Source organism: Colletotrichum abscissum (assembly GCF_030869225.1).
Source record: "Colletotrichum abscissum strain IMI 504890 chromosome Unknown Scaffold_3.1, whole genome shotgun sequence".
NCBI lineage: Eukaryota > Fungi > Ascomycota > Sordariomycetes > Glomerellales > Glomerellaceae > Colletotrichum > Colletotrichum abscissum.
In genome coordinates, this window is record NW_026850209.1 from 1,624,534 (window position 1) to 1,643,674 (window position 19,141).

Below are 19,141 nucleotides of genomic sequence, written 5' to 3' on the forward strand. Positions count from 1 at the left end.
AGGCACACCTGTGACGATCTCGGCTCGGCTGCCATCCCGCTCTCTCTCCTGCTGCTGCGACTGCGTTTTTCTACTGCGTGAACTTCTTGCGCGACTTGCCCTTTTCCTGTCCTTTCCTGCTTCGACAAGGTCTCAATTGCAACCGGCCACTTTGCCTCTTTTCACTCCTCCCCCTCAACCAATCTTTCCCTCGCGGTTTTGCTGTCTATTTGCAAGCAAACCTTCCATCCTTCTCCTCCTTCTCCAAAAAGCAACAGCAGAGCATCCTTAGCTTCGCGATCGTCAGCACCTTGTTCGTAGCTTAGCTGTCAAGCGCCTCATCCGCTCGTACAGTCTGCACTCTTGACAGCCTGCAGCAAGCCCGTCATCGTGCCGTTGCATCTGCTTCTGCCGCCGCCGCCACCACCCGAAGCTCACTACCGGATCACACGACCCGGCTCCTCCTAGTAACCGCGGCCCAAGAAGCTCCCCCGCCGCCGCCTTCCCGACCGAAAAGCCGAAAACAATCCCTCAAATCCCAATTCCTCCCGCGCGCCGCCTCGCAAACCGCCCATCATGAACGCAGCCCGCTTCCTCCGCCGTCCCGCAACCTTTGCTCTCCGGCCCTCCTTCATCGTTCCCCAGTCTTCCGCCTCCTTCTCCTCCTCCGCCTCCTTCAACTTTGCCCGCACAATGGCCGCCGCCGCCAAGATCAAGGTCGAGAACCCCGTCGTCGAGCTCGACGGCGACGAGATGACCCGCATTATCTGGCAGACTATCAAGGACAAGTTCATCCACCCCTACCTCGACATCGACCTCAAGTACTACGATCTCGGCCTGCCTTACCGTGACGAGACCAACGACAAGGTCACCCTCGATGCTGCTGAGGCTATCAAGAAGTACTCAGTCGGTGTCAAGTGCGCCACCATCACCCCCGATGAGCAGCGCGTCGAGGAGTTCAAGCTTAAGCAAAGTAAGTAACGCGCAGTGGATGTCTTTTCGCCGTCTACCTTCCCTCTTCTTCCGGCACTGTTCCTTGCCCGCTCAAGAGTCTCCCACCGGCCGTTGGACTGGTCAGATCGAACCCCCGGGTTTGTCGCATCCGCGCCGTGGGACCTGTCTCATTCTCCAGCTCCCCGCACTCCGGGGATGCAGCGCCGGCGCATTGCATTTGATCCCCCCCTCTGCACCTCTTCGCAACCTGCACAATTCCAGTGGCCGCGCATCAAAGATCCTGTCATCAATGACCCTCTCCTAAAGCACCCCAAAGCAACCCTACCTAGCAGTACAAAGAACATGGACTAACTCAATGGTTCCCTTCCCCTCCCAACAGTGTGGCTCTCCCCCAACGGCACCATTCGTAACCACCTCGGCGGTACCGTCTTCCGCGAGCCCATCGTCATCCCCCGCGTTCCCCGCCTGGTGCCCGGCTGGAAGAAGCCCATCATCATCGGCCGTCACGCCTTCGGCGACCAGTACCGCGCCAAGGATGCGGTTCTCCCCGGCAACGGCACCCTGAAGATGGTCTACACCCCCGAGGGCGGCGAGCCCCAGGAGATCGAGGTCTACAAGTTCAAGAATGGCGGCGGTGTTGCTCAGACCCAGTACAACACTGACGAATCCATCACCGGCTTCGCTCACGCTTCCTTCAAGCTCGCCCTCACCAAGAAGCTGCCCCTGTACATGAGCACCAAGAACACCATCCTCAAGAAGTACGACGGCCGCTTCAAGGACATTTTCCAGGAGCTCTACGAGACCAAGTACAAGGCCGAGTTCGATGCCGCTGGCATCTGGTACGAGCACCGTCTCATTGACGACATGGTTGCCCAGATGGTCAAGTCCTCCGGCGGCTACATCATGGCCCTGAAGAACTACGATGGTGACGTCCAGTCCGACATCGTCGCCCAGGGCTTCGGCTCCCTCGGCCTCATGACTTCGGTCCTCATCACTCCCGACGGCAAGACCTTCGAGTCCGAGGCCGCCCACGGTACCGTCACCCGCCACTACCGCGAGCACCAGAAGGGCAACGAGACCTCCACCAACCCCATCGCCTCCATCTTCGCGTGGACCCGCGGTCTCATTCAGCGCGGTAAGCTCGACGAGACCCCCGAGGTCGTCGCCTTTGCCGAGTCCCTCGAGAAGGCCTGCATCGACACCGTCGACGTTGACGGCATCATGACCAAGGACTTGGCCCTCGCTTGCGGCAAGACCGCCCGCTCCGACTACGTCACTACCAACGAGTACCTCAACGCCGTCGAGCGCCGCATGAAGAACATCCTCAAGGAGAAGTTGTAAATTCAGAGACAAAACACCGAAGAAAGAAATGCGGACCCGCCGTTATTAAAGAAAAAAACGAATAACACTCTTGTAGACTTCAAGAAAACGCTACATTCTGTAGAGAGAGGGGGCGAAAGCCGGCTTCCTATGGGATAGACGAACCTTCAAGACATAAGAAAGGAGGCGGAACGATCTACGATCTACGAAGCTCCCCCTTGGCGTATGCGAAGAAGAGGGCCTTCTGTATCTAACCTGCGTGAACATGCGAATCTTGTTTTCTCTCTTGCATATCGAAGCTGCAGAAGCATGATGGATCATCTCTCTATATTTTCCGTTGGCTCTTTGTTCTTTCTGGTTTCTGTTCTAGTCAACTTGATATCATCTGGTTTCAGCATATCGACACATGGCATATGGAGGGTTTGGCTTTGTTTGTACATAGTGATGCGGCTACCGTTGGTAAATACCAAATGTCGAGATCCACAGCCAACAAAAGTTAAGAAGAAAGCAAGTCCCAAAGCTCAATGATATGCTGACTAGGTGGTGAGCTGTCTCGCCATCTCCGCCCTCCGCAATGGAATAGGGATCCCTCATCTCACAAGATATTCGGTACTCAGCAGTGCATGTTCAGAGAGAAATGTAAAAAGGAAAGAAAATGCACCATTGCTACTCCCTAATTTTGCCCATCCCAATCTGGATCCGGTCAAGAAATCCCGTTGCGCCGTTTCCTTGAGCTTCAGCGCCCCAGCTCTCTCTCTCTCTCTCTCTCTCTCTCTCCGTTTCGTCCTCGCTGTCTTCCTTCTTGAGCCTGCCCACATCCATTGCTCATGAGGCACCCGCGCTAGATGGGCGTGGGAAAGAACAACAGGTCAAAGAAAAATAATAAAAAAGAGATCCATCGATGCATAATGTAGTGTACAAGTCTAGGAAAAGAAAGGGTTTTTCTGTGCTGATTTGACTCTCAGCTGCCCAGCCAGGGCCACAGCATACAGTGCCATCTCAATCGTGACATCTAAAGCATTTTGGCCTGATGATTTTTGATATCTCGGTTGGCCTCCCAAAAAAGAACAACGATCAGTCATCCGACGACCAACCTGACAATCTACATTGACGCAGCTTCTAGTCGTCTCTGTCGCGGGAGAGCTCGCTCTTGCGGCCTCTCTTGGACACAGTCGGGGTGCTTACGTCGGCGCTCTCGCTCTTGCGCTTCTTCTTGGTCGGTCTGCTGCTTGAACCCCGGGGCCGGTATCCGTCGTCGTCGTCTCTACCGGCGCGCTTTCTCTTGCCCCGACCTGTGGCCGGTGTCGCGAAGCTGGGACCGTCCGAGTCGGCCTCGTCCATGCTGTGGTCGTAGCTGTCCGCGTCGCGGCGCAGAGCAGCTGCCCTTTCGGCCGCCGCGGCCGCCTTCTCCGCGGCTCGCTGCGCGGCTTTCTCGGCTCGTACGGCGGCGAGCGAGGCACGCTTACCGCCTCGTGATCCGCGACCACCCCGAGTCTCTCCTCTTGACGCGCCGCCGCCGCGTCGCCTCCGGCCATCTGTCGGAGGTGCCTCGGCTGCTTCTTCGTCTCCAGCGGGTGCGGCGTTTTCGGCATCCTGTAGGAAGGTCTTTGGCGCGTGCTTGCGGAGCCAATTGTAGACACTCGTGGGGTTCTTCATCGCAATCGTCTGGGAAAGGGCGTGCGGGTTGGTCTCCGGAAGAGGAGCGTTGCTGCGGGCGACTGGAGCCAGCGTCGGGAGGAGGTTATCGGGGTCGATACGTCGGTCCACGTCGTGGATGTAGTCGTCAATGTCGTCGGCCGTCAGGAACGAAGGAGGGTGAGGCTCGCCGGAGAACGGTTCCATGTCGGCCACGACAGTGGGGTCCTGCTCCTTTGCTTGGGAGTAGGTATAATGCGGTACCTCCTTGAGGAGTGTGTCCAACGACTTGGTAGGTTCATCGGGCTTCTTTCCAGACTTGTCGACGTCAAGAGGTGGGAACGACGTGTCTTCGGGCGGGTCTTGTGAGATATCGAAGCGCTTGTCAAAGGGCAGCTGGGCCGAGGAGTTCATGTCGAGCAGCAGATCGAGTATACGACTGTGGCCGAGTATTAGAAACGCCTCGGCAACAACCTACGCTGGCACGGGACTGCAGATTGATTCCAAGAAGATACTTACTCATTCTCGATGGCGATGCGCTTCGCAGTGGCAAGCGCCAGGGACTCTTGGCGATGCAATTCCTCGCAGTCGTGCATCTTTTGATCAAAGGTGATGCGCATCTTGCGATACTTTTTCTTCCATGACTTGTATGTCGCCTTTCCCTCTCCATTCTCCTCATCTTCGGTCTCTTGACCTTCGGCCTTGACGTCGCGGGTCGCGACGGTGCCGTTGGCGTCGCTCATCGCGGATGGCATCGGTGCGGACGACACGGGAGAGTTTTCGTTAGTCGCAAAGGGAAGCTAGTTAATCGTAGTTTGGAGGGCTGTATCAATCGATTGAAGAAATGGGGATTTGACCGTAGATGATGGATGGCGAATGACTTCTACCATTGACGATGGGACAAATTTGGGGTTGGTATTGATGACATTTACGGCTGACTGTTGCTTGAGTATGGAGTTTCCACGGGCGCGCGGATGCAGGGCGACGACGAGGCTGCGATGCACGTTCCTGGCCACTTCTCTCCAGTGAGAGCTTGGGAAAAGCGTCAAGAATAGAGCCACGCAGGGAGTTCAGATAAGCGACCTTCGGAAGTGAGAGGGTATGGGGTGTGTGTGTGTTAAAGCGGGGTGTGGCTATCACATCTCAAACTCTCCAATTCTTCCTTCACCAGTGAGAGAGAGACTTGTTGAAAATCATTGAACTGCAGTTCCCACAAACGCTTTTTTAATTCTAAAACTTCGTCATTATTCGTTTCCGTCCATCAATTGTATGTTCCGTTTCTTCAAACCTCTACGAATGGCCGAAAACGCAGCAAAGAGACTCAAGATGTCACCCGTCACCATTGGCACCCACAATGGCCACTTCCACGCCGATGAGGCCCTCGCTGTGCACATGCTGCGCAAGCTGCCCACCTACCACGACTCCCAGCTGATCCGCACCCGCGATCCCAAGCTTCTCGAGACCTGCCACACCGTCGTCGACGTCGGCGGCGAGTACGACGACGGCAAGAAGCGCTACGACCACCACCAGCGTGGCTTCGCCACCACCTTCCCCGGCAAGAACACCAAGCTCTCCAGCGCCGGTCTCGTCTTTATGCACTTTGGCAAGGCCATCATCGCCCAGAAGCTCAGCGAGGGCGCCGAGACCCCCGTCGCCGAGGACAGCGCCGAAGTCGAGCTGCTGTGGAACAAGTTGTACGAGAGCTTCGTCGAGGCCCTGGACGCCCACGACAACGGCATCTCCGTCTACGACCCCAAGGCCGTCGCCGCCGCGGGTCTCGAGAAGCGCTTCAGCGAGGGCGCCTTCACCCTTGGCTCTGTCGTCGGCCGCCTGAACCCCAACTGGAACGACCCGGTCCCCTCTGACCCTGTCGAGGCCCAGAAGCTCGAGGACGAGCGTTTCGTCAAGGCCAGCCGCCGCATCGGCGAGGAGTTTGACGCCGACCTGGACTACTACATCAAGGCATGGCTGCCCGCCCGCGCCGTCGTGCAGGCCGCCTTCGAGAAGCGCACCCAGTATGACCCCCAGGGCCGCGTGCTCGTCCTCGAGGGCCAGAGCGCACCCTGGAAGGATCACCTCTACTCCCTCGAGGGAGGTAACCCCTCGGTGGTTTACGTCCTGTACCCCGAGAAGCCGACCCCCGATGCCAAGTGGCGTGTGCAGGCGGTGCCCGTCACCAAGGACTCTTTCGAGAGCCGCAAGCCCTTGCCCGAGGCGTGGCGCGGATTCAGAGATGCGGAACTGGACGGCATCTCTGGCATCCCCGGCTGTGTCTTCGTCCACGCTGCGGGCTTCATTGGAGGAAACAAGACATTCGAAGGCGCCAAGGATATGGCGATCAAGGGTCTGGATCTGTGAACAAGGGCACCTATAGAGATTGTCCACTGGGAGGGAGGTTACTGGGATACGGAACGGCGTATGGCATCAAAAGAAGTGTCTCATTGCTCATCAATAGATTGGGTTCCCGCAACATTTTCATTTTGACATTGAAAGCTGTGGGCATCTTTGTGACTTGCTCGGATCGAGCTGTGCTAACAACACTAAGCTATGCAGCAGGTAGATGGCCTCTATGGGACTATAGAGGAGAGTTGGATGGTCGGCGGAGGAGCATGTGAGCACCCACGAGGACAGACAAGGTGGTCACTCGTAAGAATCGCATTTGCGCAATCAAACCCCGCCACCAGAGTGGGGGGCTTGAGGGACAACGCAAACGCTGCCATGCGCGCATACGGACAAGACGAAGGGGGTTTCGATTTAGTTGCCGCCATATGCCTGTCGTTCTTCGTTCATCTTCCTCCTTCAGTCCTAAAAAAAACCATGTACGGACAAGCTTCAGTCTTCGCAATAGTGCCGTACATCGCGGACATGATATCCAGTAGCGCGACCTTGAAAGCGTCGTAATCCGCAAGTCCTTCCACAGCAGACAAACTTAGAGACAACCGTCCCAGTCCATTCAACAACCATTTGTACTTGGTTCCCAACCCCATTCCAACGCCTAAGAGACCCGTGAAAACATCAACACAGCATCATAACATCGTAGTAGAAATTTGGCCCCGTGAAACAACCCAATTTGCCGTCGTGTAGTGTCGACAACACCTTTACGAAACTTGGGGCAAGGGAGAGAGTATAGACGAAAAGGTCCTGCAGGACCTCATCTCCGGATAGGGATAGCCTCGGTCTTTGCGGCTCCGTCGACTGGAGAGGTGTTTTCCTGGTCCTTAAGCTCGGCCTCTTCAGCGCTGGTCTCTCTGTTGAGGAAGCTCGCCTCCTTGACAGGGCTGCCGGCGTGGGCACCGGCGGCGATGCTGCCGTGGTGCTTGTTGCCGTTAAGGGAGGATGAGGAGTTGTTGACGGGGCTCGAGAGATGGGGGATGTTCTCGGGAACGGGGTGCTGGGATCCGACAGCGCCAGTATCGACGCTGTCACCCTTGCCCGCCTTTGACATGGCGTAGTCGCCAGAATCGAAGTACTTGCGGTCCTTCAAGTGCTTGGCGAAATGGTCGGAGCGAGAGGGGAGCTTGCCGTAAAGGCGGAAGAGACGCTGTTCCTCAGGGGAAAGGGACTGTAAAGAGAGGGATCAGTACCAGATTCGTCAAAGAACGCAATGAGAATTGGTCGGTCATGGAAGCCGTGATGCCATCGCGGGCTTCGTTCTCAAGGTGGGGCATTGGGTAGCAAGTGGCTGGATTGAACGTACCGAGACGTCGACCTTGTTCTTCTGAAGAGGGTTCATCTTGTTGGTTGATCCCGCGCTTGGTAGAGGTGATTTTGTTCTTCTCAATAGAGGTAGGCGATGTGAACAAGACGAAAAAAAGAAAAAAAGATCGGTGGACAAAAGGAGTCGGGGAGGAGGTCGGTTGGAGGTGAGGTAGACAGACGGAAGTGGGATGCAGGTGCGACTTGTGACGGGAGTTGGAGGTGCAGGTGGGTTGTAAGGCGGCGGGTGCGGTTTTCTGCGGGGCACCTGGGAGCTTGACAGTGAAGTCAGGCCGGCCCAATCCCAGAGCGAGCCGGCTGGAGTGAAGTACGTACTCTGCACCTTAGGGAGTACCTTTACTCAGGTGCTCTACCTACCTATCGGGGTTGCGCTTAGGATACCAAGATGGCATTGTGACTCTTCTTCTACAACCATTGTCAAGGTACCTTGCTAATATGTAATTCAAACCTTGCAAGGTGAATATAGACCCCAAGGTTAAGTATCGCGTAACAGCACAAAAATGGTCAGAGGCACTGGGGTTGGAAATGGTGAATGCAAGAAAAATTGACAGGTCAGGCAGGGTAGGGCAATTGGGTTCGAGGATATGGTGGATTATGACCACTGTGATCAACCTGTCTACAGACTAGGTACGGATGGATACCTTACCTGACCATGCGAGCTGGAAAGTCTTCGGTTTCATCTGGTTTCCGTGCACCGGAAGAAAGCGCAAAGCATAAGGGAAGACTGGCGGAAAATGAGCAGAGAGAGGATGGGAAAAAGAAGGGTCCAGGTCGAGGACAAGATCCAGATTCTGTTCTATGGAAAGAGAAAAAAAAAAGGGCCCATCCCATCGACAAACTGCCCATTTACAGAGGCCGCATGAATGTTTACAGTCTGTATTATTGCCGGGCTACCCATTCCTATCCCCCGCTGATAGACAATATGCCATGTAATTAACCTCGTTCTGCAGCGCAATGCCTTGTTGTGCCAGCCCATCCGGCTCCATTAGGCCCAACTCTGGCCAGGTCGCGATGACACACAAATAACGGGGCGGCGACGTTCTTTCATGGAACAACCGCAACATGGAGAGGTCCCTATTTGCCCAGAGAGGTGCCTGCTAGGGGCTGCTTCCGCGACGAGACATGGTTTACCCTGCAACTTGCTTGACATGTTGCTGGTTGTCCCCCAAGAACACTCGTGGGACTCGCGAGTGAGCTCGGGTTTCACAGACTCAAGTTTGTCACTTATTCACGATCTTCTCCCTATCTCGACCCCTGACATAAGTCTTTCTACCTCTGGCCCGACAAAATATGTTTGGCATCCGTTCTCCGTACCACCAGCCCAATCCCTCGTTCGTCACTGACTTCCCGACCAATGCAGCATCCCGGCACCAGCAACGCGTCTCCACCACGGGCTGCGTAACCGTTGCCGATGACACTGCGCGCCGTCCTACCGGAAACCCTCCAGCTGTTCACTTGACCTCTCGGCCCCGACCCCATATAGAAGGGATGAGCTGTTTCTCCACGACCTCCAGGCTTCGTCTTTCCCTCGTGCCGTGTCGGTCGTGTTCAAGCACTGCCACACAGAGAATGCGACTCAATTCTTGGACCAGAGATCGCTTAGTCTCCCCAGAGGCAAACGAAATCCAAGAAGAACAAGTTAATGGCCCTGACCGGTTCCCTGGCGATCCTTCAGGGTCTCGATGGGCGAGCACGGTCATCAGATCGACCTGTATCAATGCTCCGTCGTCTTCCGTTGGCTTCCAGTCCTATCTGCCGTCCATGGTACCTGCGGCCGACCCGCGGGTCGCATATCCGGTCGACACTATCAAGAGGACCGGATCCAAGCTCCCTGACCTTTTACCCGTCATGGCGACCTCCAGAGCCTTCATCTCGATGCCTTATCAGCCTTTTGACTGGTAAATGGTAATTCCAGGTGCGACGCCTAGCCAATAGAGGGGATGATCCCCCGGGTCTGTTAGCACTGAGAAGGCATCGGAGTGACGTAAAGCTGCCATCCCTACCATACCAGTCAGGGAGAATCGACAACGACATTAGAGCCCATCCTCGTCCAACAGTCACACACGTAGTCCGTCATCTGGACTCTGGAAAGTTCGATGCTGTCTGGAAACCACTGTGTCGACTGTCTCTAGTCCTGCCTCCCCGCATTCCGCCCCCAACGTGGTCTCAATTCTGGGCCAAGTCGTGATTGCTTCGGAACAACTGCCGTCTACCTGCTTAGACCAGACCGAACGAGGGGTGGCTTGGTCGATCGTCCCAGCGTTTCTTATTCCTCCTTCACACCACCATGTAGCATGCCTCCAAAATCGAAAGAGACCGTTCCATTTCCGCCGCGCTTCGCCGAGGCAGCTCATGATACGACGAAACGACCCAAGGAAGGTTCGCTGTGATGGCGGACGGCCAAAAGCTCGCGAGCGGTCAATAGGATGATGTTTTTCTGCAACCCTCCTCCTCTTCGCCAATGGCTTCATTGACCACCACACAATCTATCCCCAATCATACGATTCCGCGTGATTTGAGTGTTCTAGGCTACTCACATGGGTTGAGTTGACGGCCCATAACCTTTCCCACCCCTCATTGCCCACACGACATAAGTAATCGCACACTGGTACGGCTTGACCAGAGAGCTGCTGTGCTAGTTCGCTGATAGAGTTTCCGGCTCTGGCCCGCCGGGGGTTGCCTGCATAACGCGTGCTGCCATCCTACCGAATTTTCCGTTCCCGTCTCCCGTCTACCTCTCAATTGGGAAAATGATGGAGTTGGAGATGCTTTCGGATTTTTGGCGTTGAGGCGCTTATTTCCCTAGCATCTCCGTCTCTCCCCGCTTATCAAGCTTTCGTTGCTGTGTAGGTTCAAGTGCAGAACATGAGTCGCTGAATGTCATCGTGACCTCGTGGTGGTTGCCCACCCACCTGCACCTCTGCGTAGCTCTGTGAGCAATTGAGTTTCCATGGTCGATAATGGTTTGAGGGGAACTAGTAATTACAACACAACTAAGTAATAGGTCCTAAGAAGTAAAACTGTTTCAACGCTAGCTTCGTCGCCATTGAGATTTTCAACAACAATAGCTTCTTCACACTATATCTTTCTGGTATAGCATATCTCTCTTCCTCTTTATGGCCTTCTTCAATTGATCTCATCTCTCCTAATCCATAGCTCATCTGTCTTATGCTCATTGAGCCATGGATTGTGAACAGATCAAATAGAGTATTAGAGGAAGCAGACCTATATCACACCGAAACCGTAGCCAATCGCCCCTCTCATGCAGATATCACGCTGATCAGATGAGGATTTGCTTCTCCTGCTTGAGGCTCTTGACGAATTCCAGCGGCACTTTTAGAGTCTGCGCGACTACTTCAGGCGGTGTGAGAGCGAGCCACTGGGTCAAAGAAATATCCACGACTCTGTCAGACTTGTACAGCTCAATCCATACCAAGTCTTCCGTATCAGAGGTGTTCTCGATGTAGTGTCTATTCAACGAATTAGCAACGACACACTCCACTCCCTCGAGATGAATGATTCACTCACCCGCTGTTGTCCGGGAAAGCCGCTGTGTCACCCGCTTCCAAGTCAAAGGTTCTCGACGCTGCACTTCCGATAAACACAGTCGCCTTGCCCTTGCCCTTGTGGAAGTAGAGCCATTCTTCGGCGTTGGGGTGCCAATGGAGCTCCCTCAGCCCGCCAGGCTTCAGGGTGACGAACGTGGCAGCAATGGTCTTGGCAATGGGGAAGTTGGTCGAGTCAATCTTTCTGAACTCGCCGCCGTTGCCGGGAACATTCTCAGGTGGGTGCTCGAAAGTGCGGTAGACGAAGGAACTGTTGCCGGAGAGGTACTGCCCCGGGGGAACCGTCACGTTCGTGGTTGCCACCGTTCCGTTCAGGATGTACGGGTTCGTGGCGGGTAGCTTGTCAAAGACGGAAGCATTGACGCCAAAGTTCCTGGCCAAGATGTCTCTTGGGGTGTGGGCCAGCCAGTCGACAATGTTGAAAGTGGTTCTTTTGAGTGTCAGTTGATTCGTTCCATACACGAGTGTCATATAGAAGAGGAAGCACCAACCCAATCTTATCAAAGTCGGCTTCGTCAAAGGCCAAGAGAAACTCGGACTCTTCAGCAACTCCTTGAACATAGTGAGCAGCACCCTTGGGGAAATACCTAGGACCAATATTAGCATGCAGTGCTCTTTGACTTCTCAGCTTGGATCTTACCAAATATCTCCATAGTTGAGTTGTTCAACTTGACTTTTTCCGTCTTCGCCGACGGCTCCGATGATAATCGAGCCAGAGTACACAAACCCCCACTCCGCAACCTTATGCCAATGCAGCTCTCTTACTGCTCCACGCTTGATATGCTGCTGGGCGGCTGCAATATCGTGACTCTGAGGCAAGTCCTGAATGACCTGCTCGCGGACCCAGCCTCCGTTGAAGATACGGGTCTTGGAATCAGAGAATCTCCATTTCAGGTTCGGCACCACGCCGCTATCAGTGGACTGCCGGCCGAGATTATCCGGATTCTCTCTGTCAATTGCATTGTTGGTGCCGCCTGTGTCATTTTGTTAGTTGGGTCTGGCATCGAGAAGGTGAGCTCCGTGTCACTTACCCAGGATCGGGGCACCTTTGCCATTGGCATCGATGGGCTGTCCAACATTGAATTGAGCGTCTCTCTTCGCCACTTGAGGCGAGGCACTTGTGATGGCCACGAGGCCAATGAGTCCTGCCACGGAGATCTGAAGTAGTCTCATTCTATCAGATAATGAAGAACCGACTTATGAGGAGGTGCAGATTGTGAGAGATGAAACGAAACAGCGCAGGGAAGACAATCTGTAAAGTATATTTTATAACTGCGTCTAACCTTTAGAATACCGCCTTCAAGTTCGAAAGGACATACTTCATTTCCTTCGACGCGATGGCGGAATTTTCATTACTATCACGTTCAACGCATCGAGTAATCATGGCGTAGAGGTTGCAGTTGCAGAAGCAACGGTTCGCGATGACGACATTGACCATTCAGCGGCATCGTTGCTTTCCGGTCGACACTATTGACTTTCCCAATTCGAGTCTCACAGGCATCTTCCCCAAAAATCAAGAGTGCATATGCGTGTTCGATGGGTGTTGGTGTGATATTGACTAAATGATCGACTGCAGTTGTCTTTGAATCGGGCATGCCGCTAGGTTGGACCCCGGCCATTCGACATATGTCCGAAAATAACGACATCGTGGGAAAGCGTGGGGGAAAGGCTGCTTAGGCGCTGATCCCCATCGACGGCATCTAACTAGCCTGACTGAAGCTTACTTTGACGCGGTAGACTACGGTAATTTACTTTTAACCTTGTCTTACTGCAGATATTGGCTTGAAAGTTACCCGCATCTTTTTGGTAATCTTCTTTATCACAGGCCGGCCCAAGTTTTGCGTTACAAGGCCGGGGCAAAGTCGTGATCTGGATTCAAATAGAGTTAAATCATCTGAAATGTCAAGATCATGTCAATCCACATGGCAAAAAATATGACAGAAAGACCCAGTCTTCAACGCGTTTCTCTCCTTGACCGTATGCTCAAGAGACCAGACGTTTTCTCACATTTCAAACAAGATGTAGAAATAGCATGGCAGAGCATGTGTTGACAAGCAATCCCAGGTCAGTCCTTTCTTCTGACATAGTGAGTTTTCGCAATCCCAATCAGTCTACTATCTTCTGAACGTTGAGACCAGTAGTGTGTAAATGCCTTGAGGATGGCTGTTCAACCCGAACAGCATACTAGCCAAGCACGAACACGCTATTCGATCGTAGCTCTACCAAACTGTCCAAGATCGCCATCGTCCTACCTGGTTCATCTTCTCTGGAACCCGTTTTGCCAAGCTAGAGAAGTTAAGGTTTGATATGCCCGACGCAGCAGCAGAGCCAGAGGCGCCCCCGTTGCATGCCTCAACGTCCCTTGCCGTTCAGCCTCGCTGAGATCTTATGCGGAAATGAGATTATCGGTCCCAAATACTTAAATGAACTCGAAGTGTTATTCGTTACATATGATGCCATCCGGTACTATCGATATATGTCTGAGTTTGGTACATCTCGCCCCTGTCAATCCAACAAACAAAACACCTACGTCGTCCAGTTGAGAGATGATCTGCAACTCTTCATCTCACATGGCTTTACGCGTGGTCGCCGTCAGTGTCGATCAACTTCTTGACATTCGTTAAGCTTACTTCTCCCTCCAATGCCGAAGCACTGGGCCACACTAGCGCTGCTTGACACAAAGTTAAGACATCGTCAAGAAGTGTGCTCTACACGTCGAGCCGTCGGGCGCCCAAGTTTCCGTGCTCCAAGCGATCGCGACATTACAGTCTTCCCTTTTGAGGAAAAAGATGTGGCCACGATGAGCTAGAGGTTAAGGATCTCTGGATTGTGATAGGCAAGGTGTGAGTCCCGACTTCTTGGCAAAGACATGCTCAGGCATCTCTCCAACGCTGCATGACTCTGAGAAGTTCTGTTGGGTGCATCTTGATTATCGTTCTGGCTCACGGCATACTATCCTTCGACAATAGCGTAGATGATGAGGTTTATTGGCTTCATGGTGTGATTGTCTAGTGAGCTCACGTCCAGAGAAGAGAAGCGGTTGACTGTCAGACGGCCCTTATTGCAGCTCACGATGGAGTATAAGAAGAATAGATAAGTGCCCGTAGTCTGGTGTTGGGAACATCTTCAAAAATCAGACTTCTTGGATTTCAACAAATAATTACCAGCAGCTCAATTGACTCAAGATGCTTTCTAAGATCTCTTTGGCAGCTCTCACGGGCTTCCTGCTCTCTCCCGTGACAGCAGGGCCAGTCAACGGCAACGATTACTCTCCTGCCAGCAAGAGAAGTCCTCTGGGGATCAGTCTGCCCCCTCTGATTCCTTCTATCCCGGGAGTCACCGAGCCTCTGGCCTCCAATGCCCCTCCTCTCCCCATTCTTCAAATCCCAACGCCTCCTCTCGAGAGTCCTCCTTTCACCGGCGCCAACATCAAGCCAAAGAAGATTGGCTACTTCTGGACTGGAGCTGGTGACAACATCCATAAGGACTTCTTGGTCACTGCCAGCTTGGACGATGTGAGTGATGCTCTTGTCTCTACTTAACACTCAGTGGGTCGAGCAATGCTTACAACCGTTCTCGCTTCTAGGACACTTTCGGTCAAATTATTGCTCTCACCGATGTGCCCACGAGCGGAAACTCTCCTCACCACCTGGGTAGCTCTCTTGATGGCAAGACACTCATTGGAGGCGGCTTACTGTCTCTGCTTAAGACTCAGGACACGGCCTTCTACTTTGATGTCTCTAATCCCTACGCTCCCAAGTTCAAGAAGTCTAACCGAGCTCTACTGAGTTCCATCGTCGACGAAATCCGCGCCAAGCCAGAGGGGTAAGTCACCACCACTACATGCCATGACTCTGTCCTCGTCATGATTCCTGTTATTCCCAAACGTTCCCAGGGAAGATGAGAAGTGCTGATATTCTACTGTGACAAGTGGATTCTTCATCACGTACATGGGCAGTGCTGTTGGAACGTCTCCCGGCCGTCTGGTCGAGACCAACGCAGAGGGCGATATTATCCATGAATGGCCGGAGGATGTCGCTGGAACACTCAACATTCTCGGCGAGCAGTTCAGTCCCCATGGTCTGGCTGTGGATTTCAACAAGGGAATTATCTTAACTTCGGACTTCGTCGTGCCTATTACAATTCTCAAGCCGACTTTGGGAATCCAGAAAGCAAGCACCCTTCGCCTGTGGAACTTGTCCGACAGAACAATCATCTCGACCATTACGATCCCTGCCGTAAGTCCTCTGCCAACTTCGGAGCGAACGACAAAAATTTAATGGTTTCTAGGGCTTGGGCATTCAAGATGTTAAGTTCATCCCCGGCAACCCCGAGAGCGCTGCTATTGCCACCGCTGTTGGCCCAGGCCAAGTCTGGATCATCTACCCATTCCGCCGCAATTCGTCTGGGAAGCAAGGCGTTGCTGAGCTGCTCTTCGACCTGGGCTCCAAAGCCAAGGACTCATTGGCTATCTACTCCGACATTACCGACGACGGCAAATTCGCATACTTCACCATCACTCTGGGCAACCACGTTGCAGCACTCGACATCTCCGACCTGAACAACGTCAAGAGACTGGATGACCCCAACGAGACGCAGCCAATCATTGGACCTCACTACGTCAAGATCAGCCCGGATAAGAAGAACCTGCTTGTCACTGGATACTTCGTGCAGGGTGGTGATGTGAGTCACGCGTCTCTCGTTATGTTTGACATTCTTGTACCGAGGTTGTTTACTGACATGTTATTCGTGATAGATTTCCATTGTCAACACACCTGGAGATTACAAGGGTCATTGGCTCGACATTCTCCCCGACGGAAGCCTCAGCTTCAACCGATCAATCGACTTTGAGAGCATCTTCACCCGCGACCGTGGCGGTGCTCGACCTCACTCGTCTGTCATCTTCGACTTGACCGACCCCAAGAACCCCAAGTATTACTAGGGTCCTGCTTGCCACAGCTGCGACTCTTGTTGAGCTGCTGATCTGATGCTCTATCAGACCTGGAACATAAGGATTTGGAGGAGGAACGAACCCTACGGAAGCAACGACGCCTTTCTTTTCTCTTGAGCTATAGTACCCGATTGTTCCTTGGTTATGTTCAGTTTAATTTGTTCCGCTTGTAACTTCGCGCTTTACCTATGGCGCTCTATCTTATGCGTCGCTTAGTAATTATCATTGTTAGTAACGTAGCATGGTGCCTCTCGTAGCCACGACTTCGTGTGTGACCATGTTTGAGAATATTGAATTTTCAAAAGTTCGAACTTGAGATCCAGATGTTCTTGAGCACTATCTAAGAATGAACTTCATCTCAAAACGGAGCTGGTCATCATGGTAAGACTCGGCGCTCGAGATTCGCGCACTAACAATTTCGTGCTGCGTGCGTCATTCGTCCGCCCCTCCCTTACCTCGAGAGGTCCGGCCGGACGTTCCGTGTCGCAACTGCCTGGCAGCGCACTGCTCTCGAAGGCTTGACGCTAACACCTTATTTTGTCCCATGATCCATTCCCATCTTTGTAATCTACACTTCACTTCATCCATGTCTTTTTGATACCCCATTTCTTCTAGGCTCAGACAAAATGCCTGAAGAACGGAGCGCCGAAAAGAGACCCGCTTTGCCGGCGGCGTCTCAAACAAGGTCCCCACCGAGCTCCCGGAGAGCTCTAGTCTGCATATTCGGCTTCATTCTATCATTTCTGGTTGTTTACGGACTTTATACCCCATGGAGCAGCTTCATCGATACGGGCAGATGGTTTCCCGGGACATTCAATGAACTCGACATCGATGCAGACAATGACTTGTATCTCGTCGGTGCTGGCCGAGCTGACATTACCGGCCCGGTTGTAGAAATCAACATGATGGGTTATGCAGACCCTAAACAGCTTGGCACTGGCCTTCGACAGAGATTGTATGCCCGAGCATTCATCGTAGGAAGCACCGAACGACGCAACGACAGGTTCATCTACCTCGTGCTTGACACACAGTCGGGAGACACAGCTGTTCGTTACGGTGTACTTCACGGGCTCGCCGAGCTAGGCTTCGACTACTCCATGTATGGACATCACAACTTGGCACTGACTGGGACACACTCGCACTCTGGTCCGGGCGCCTGGCTCAACTATCTCCTACCGCAAATCACGAGCAAAGGCTTCGACCAGCAAAGTTACAGAGCCATCGTTGACGGTACCTTGTTGGCCATCCGTCGTGCACATGAGAGCCTAGAGCCGGGGCATCTCAGTATTGGCTCAACAAAGGTCACTGGCGCAAACATCAACCGCAGCCTGTACTCGTATATGGCGAATCCGGAAGAAGAACGTGCCAAATACAACGTCAGCGCTGAGAATGACGGGTCGGTTGAGAAAGACTTGACATTACTCAAGTTCCAACGAGCGTCAGACGGGAAGAGCATCGGTGCCTTGACATGGTTTCCCACCCACGGCACATCCATGCTCGGCAATAACACTCTCATTTCGGGAGACAACAAGGGAGTGGCAGCATGGCTATTTGAGAAAAGTATGCGAAAGTCGTCTGATGCGACCAAGGGATTCGTCGCTGGATTCTCCCAGGCCAATGTGGGCGATGTGAGTCCAAATGTGCTAGGCGCTTTCTGCGAGGACACCGGCGAGCCTTGCGACTTCAAGACAAGCACTTGCAGTGACGGGAAAAGCCAAAAGTGTCACGCCAGGGGACCATTCTTCCGTGAGAAGGATGAAGGTGCCTCGTCTTGCTTTGAGATCGGCAAGAGGCAGTACACAGCTGCTAAGGCGCTATTCGACGACATGGGATCCAAGTCTCAGCGAGTTCGTGGCTCGTGGGTAAAGTCTTTCCATGCCTTCCACAATATGTCAGAATTCCACTTCGAGCTTCCCAACGGAACGGAAGTGAGAACCTGCCCTGCAGCGTTGGGCTACTCATTCGCAGCTGGAACGTCTGATGGTCCTGGGGCTTTTGACTTCACCCAGCACAACTCGAACTCGACTAATACGAACCCTCTATGGAAGGTTGTTGGCGGTTTGTTGAAGGCACCAACGGAAGACCAAGTCGCCTGTCATTCCCCCAAACCCATTCTACTCGATGTTGGCGAAGTATTCAACCCATACCAATGGACACCCAACATTGTAGACATTCAAACATTCAGAGTCGGCCAGCTGATCATCATTGTCAGCCCGGGAGAGGCTTCGACCATGGCGGGAAGACGATGGAAAGATGCAGTCAAACACCAGGCTGAGTCCTTGTTTGCTGAAGAGACTGATGCGAAGCCGGTCGTTGTGATTGGAGGACCAGCAAACAGTTACACTCATTACATTACAACACCACAGGAATACGGGTAAGCTCTCATACGTGGCACTCTATAGAGCTCGGCACTAATTTTGACAGAATACAACGATACGAGGGTGCTTCAACTCTGTATGGTCCTTACACGCTGGATGCATACATTAACCGGACGCTCAATTATCTCCCGACGCTGGGAGCTTCGTTCGCCAAAGGACCTCCTGCTCACGCTGGAGGACCTTATCCTCCAGACAACACAAACCGCTCCCTGAGCTTCATCACTGGCGTAGTGCGAGATGGCACACCCGTTTTCCGCAGCTTCGGCGACGTCAAGACTGACGTGGAGGACAACTACGCCATCGGGGACGTCGTGAGAGCCACATTTGTCGGAGCTAATCCGCGTAACAATTTGCGCCTGGAACAGACGTACGCAGCTGTCGAGAGATTAACCATTGACAAAGGAGCCATCAAGAGATGGGACACCGTGCGGACCGATTACGATTGGAACCTGATCTTCCACTGGAAGCGGACGAGCGACATACTCGCCACGAGCGAGGTTGAGATTGTATGGGAGACGGAGAGCGATGCGAAGCCGGGGACGTACCGCTTCCGCTACTATGGGGATTCCAAATCGCTGGGCGGAAAGATCACAAGTTTTGAAGGAGTCAGCGGGCAGTTCAAATTGCACTGAGGTCTGGTT

The 19,141-nt window shown here is 53.3% G+C and overlaps 8 protein-coding genes across 8 annotated transcripts; 5 read left to right on the forward strand and 3 right to left on the reverse strand.

The window, feature by feature from the left end:
* Positions 1-555: 555 nt before the first annotated feature.
* On the forward strand, positions 556-2,274 carry CABS01_01862 (isocitrate dehydrogenase; the record flags this gene model as incomplete). The annotated part of the gene is made up of 2 exons (XM_060535241.1): positions 556-952; positions 1,313-2,274. 2 exons carry the CDS (start codon positions 556-558, stop codon positions 2,272-2,274), a joined length of 1,359 nt encoding a protein of 452 aa, XP_060398430.1.
* Positions 2,275-3,372: 1,098 nt separating this feature from the next.
* CABS01_01863 (uncharacterized protein) lies at positions 3,373-4,643 on the reverse strand (the record flags this gene model as incomplete). The annotated part of the gene is made up of 2 exons (XM_060535242.1): positions 3,373-4,327; positions 4,408-4,643. The coding sequence occupies 2 exons, from the start codon at positions 4,641-4,643 to the stop codon at positions 3,373-3,375; spliced, it is 1,191 nt and encodes a 396-aa protein (XP_060398431.1).
* A 541-nt stretch (positions 4,644-5,184) lies between these two features.
* Positions 5,185-6,246, forward strand: CABS01_01864 (uncharacterized protein; the record flags this gene model as incomplete). The annotated part of the gene is made up of 1 exon (XM_060535243.1): positions 5,185-6,246. One exon carries the CDS (start codon positions 5,185-5,187, stop codon positions 6,244-6,246), a length of 1,062 nt encoding a protein of 353 aa, XP_060398432.1.
* A 793-nt stretch (positions 6,247-7,039) lies between these two features.
* Positions 7,040-7,621, reverse strand: CABS01_01865 (uncharacterized protein; the record flags this gene model as incomplete). Its single annotated transcript, XM_060535244.1, has 2 exons — positions 7,040-7,450; positions 7,586-7,621. 2 exons carry the CDS (start codon positions 7,619-7,621, stop codon positions 7,040-7,042), a joined length of 447 nt encoding a protein of 148 aa, XP_060398433.1.
* A 1,274-nt stretch (positions 7,622-8,895) lies between these two features.
* Positions 8,896-9,507, forward strand: CABS01_01866 (uncharacterized protein; the record flags this gene model as incomplete). Its single annotated transcript, XM_060535245.1, has 1 exon — positions 8,896-9,507. One exon carries the CDS (start codon positions 8,896-8,898, stop codon positions 9,505-9,507), a length of 612 nt encoding a protein of 203 aa, XP_060398434.1.
* A 1,378-nt stretch (positions 9,508-10,885) lies between these two features.
* Positions 10,886-12,344, reverse strand: CABS01_01867 (oxalate decarboxylase; the record flags this gene model as incomplete). Its single annotated transcript, XM_060535246.1, has 5 exons — positions 10,886-11,075; positions 11,134-11,601; positions 11,663-11,758; positions 11,812-12,145; positions 12,203-12,344. The coding sequence occupies 5 exons, from the start codon at positions 12,342-12,344 to the stop codon at positions 10,886-10,888; spliced, it is 1,230 nt and encodes a 409-aa protein (XP_060398435.1).
* Positions 12,345-14,356: 2,012 nt separating this feature from the next.
* On the forward strand, positions 14,357-16,113 carry CABS01_01868 (uncharacterized protein; the record flags this gene model as incomplete). The annotated part of the gene is made up of 5 exons (XM_060535247.1): positions 14,357-14,686; positions 14,758-14,996; positions 15,103-15,409; positions 15,462-15,854; positions 15,928-16,113. The coding sequence occupies 5 exons, from the start codon at positions 14,357-14,359 to the stop codon at positions 16,111-16,113; spliced, it is 1,455 nt and encodes a 484-aa protein (XP_060398436.1).
* Positions 16,114-16,748: 635 nt separating this feature from the next.
* On the forward strand, positions 16,749-19,132 carry CABS01_01869 (neutral/alkaline non-lysosomal ceramidase; the record flags this gene model as incomplete). Its single annotated transcript, XM_060535248.1, has 2 exons — positions 16,749-18,496; positions 18,547-19,132. The coding sequence occupies 2 exons, from the start codon at positions 16,749-16,751 to the stop codon at positions 19,130-19,132; spliced, it is 2,334 nt and encodes a 777-aa protein (XP_060398437.1).
* Positions 19,133-19,141: the final 9 nt, after the last annotated feature.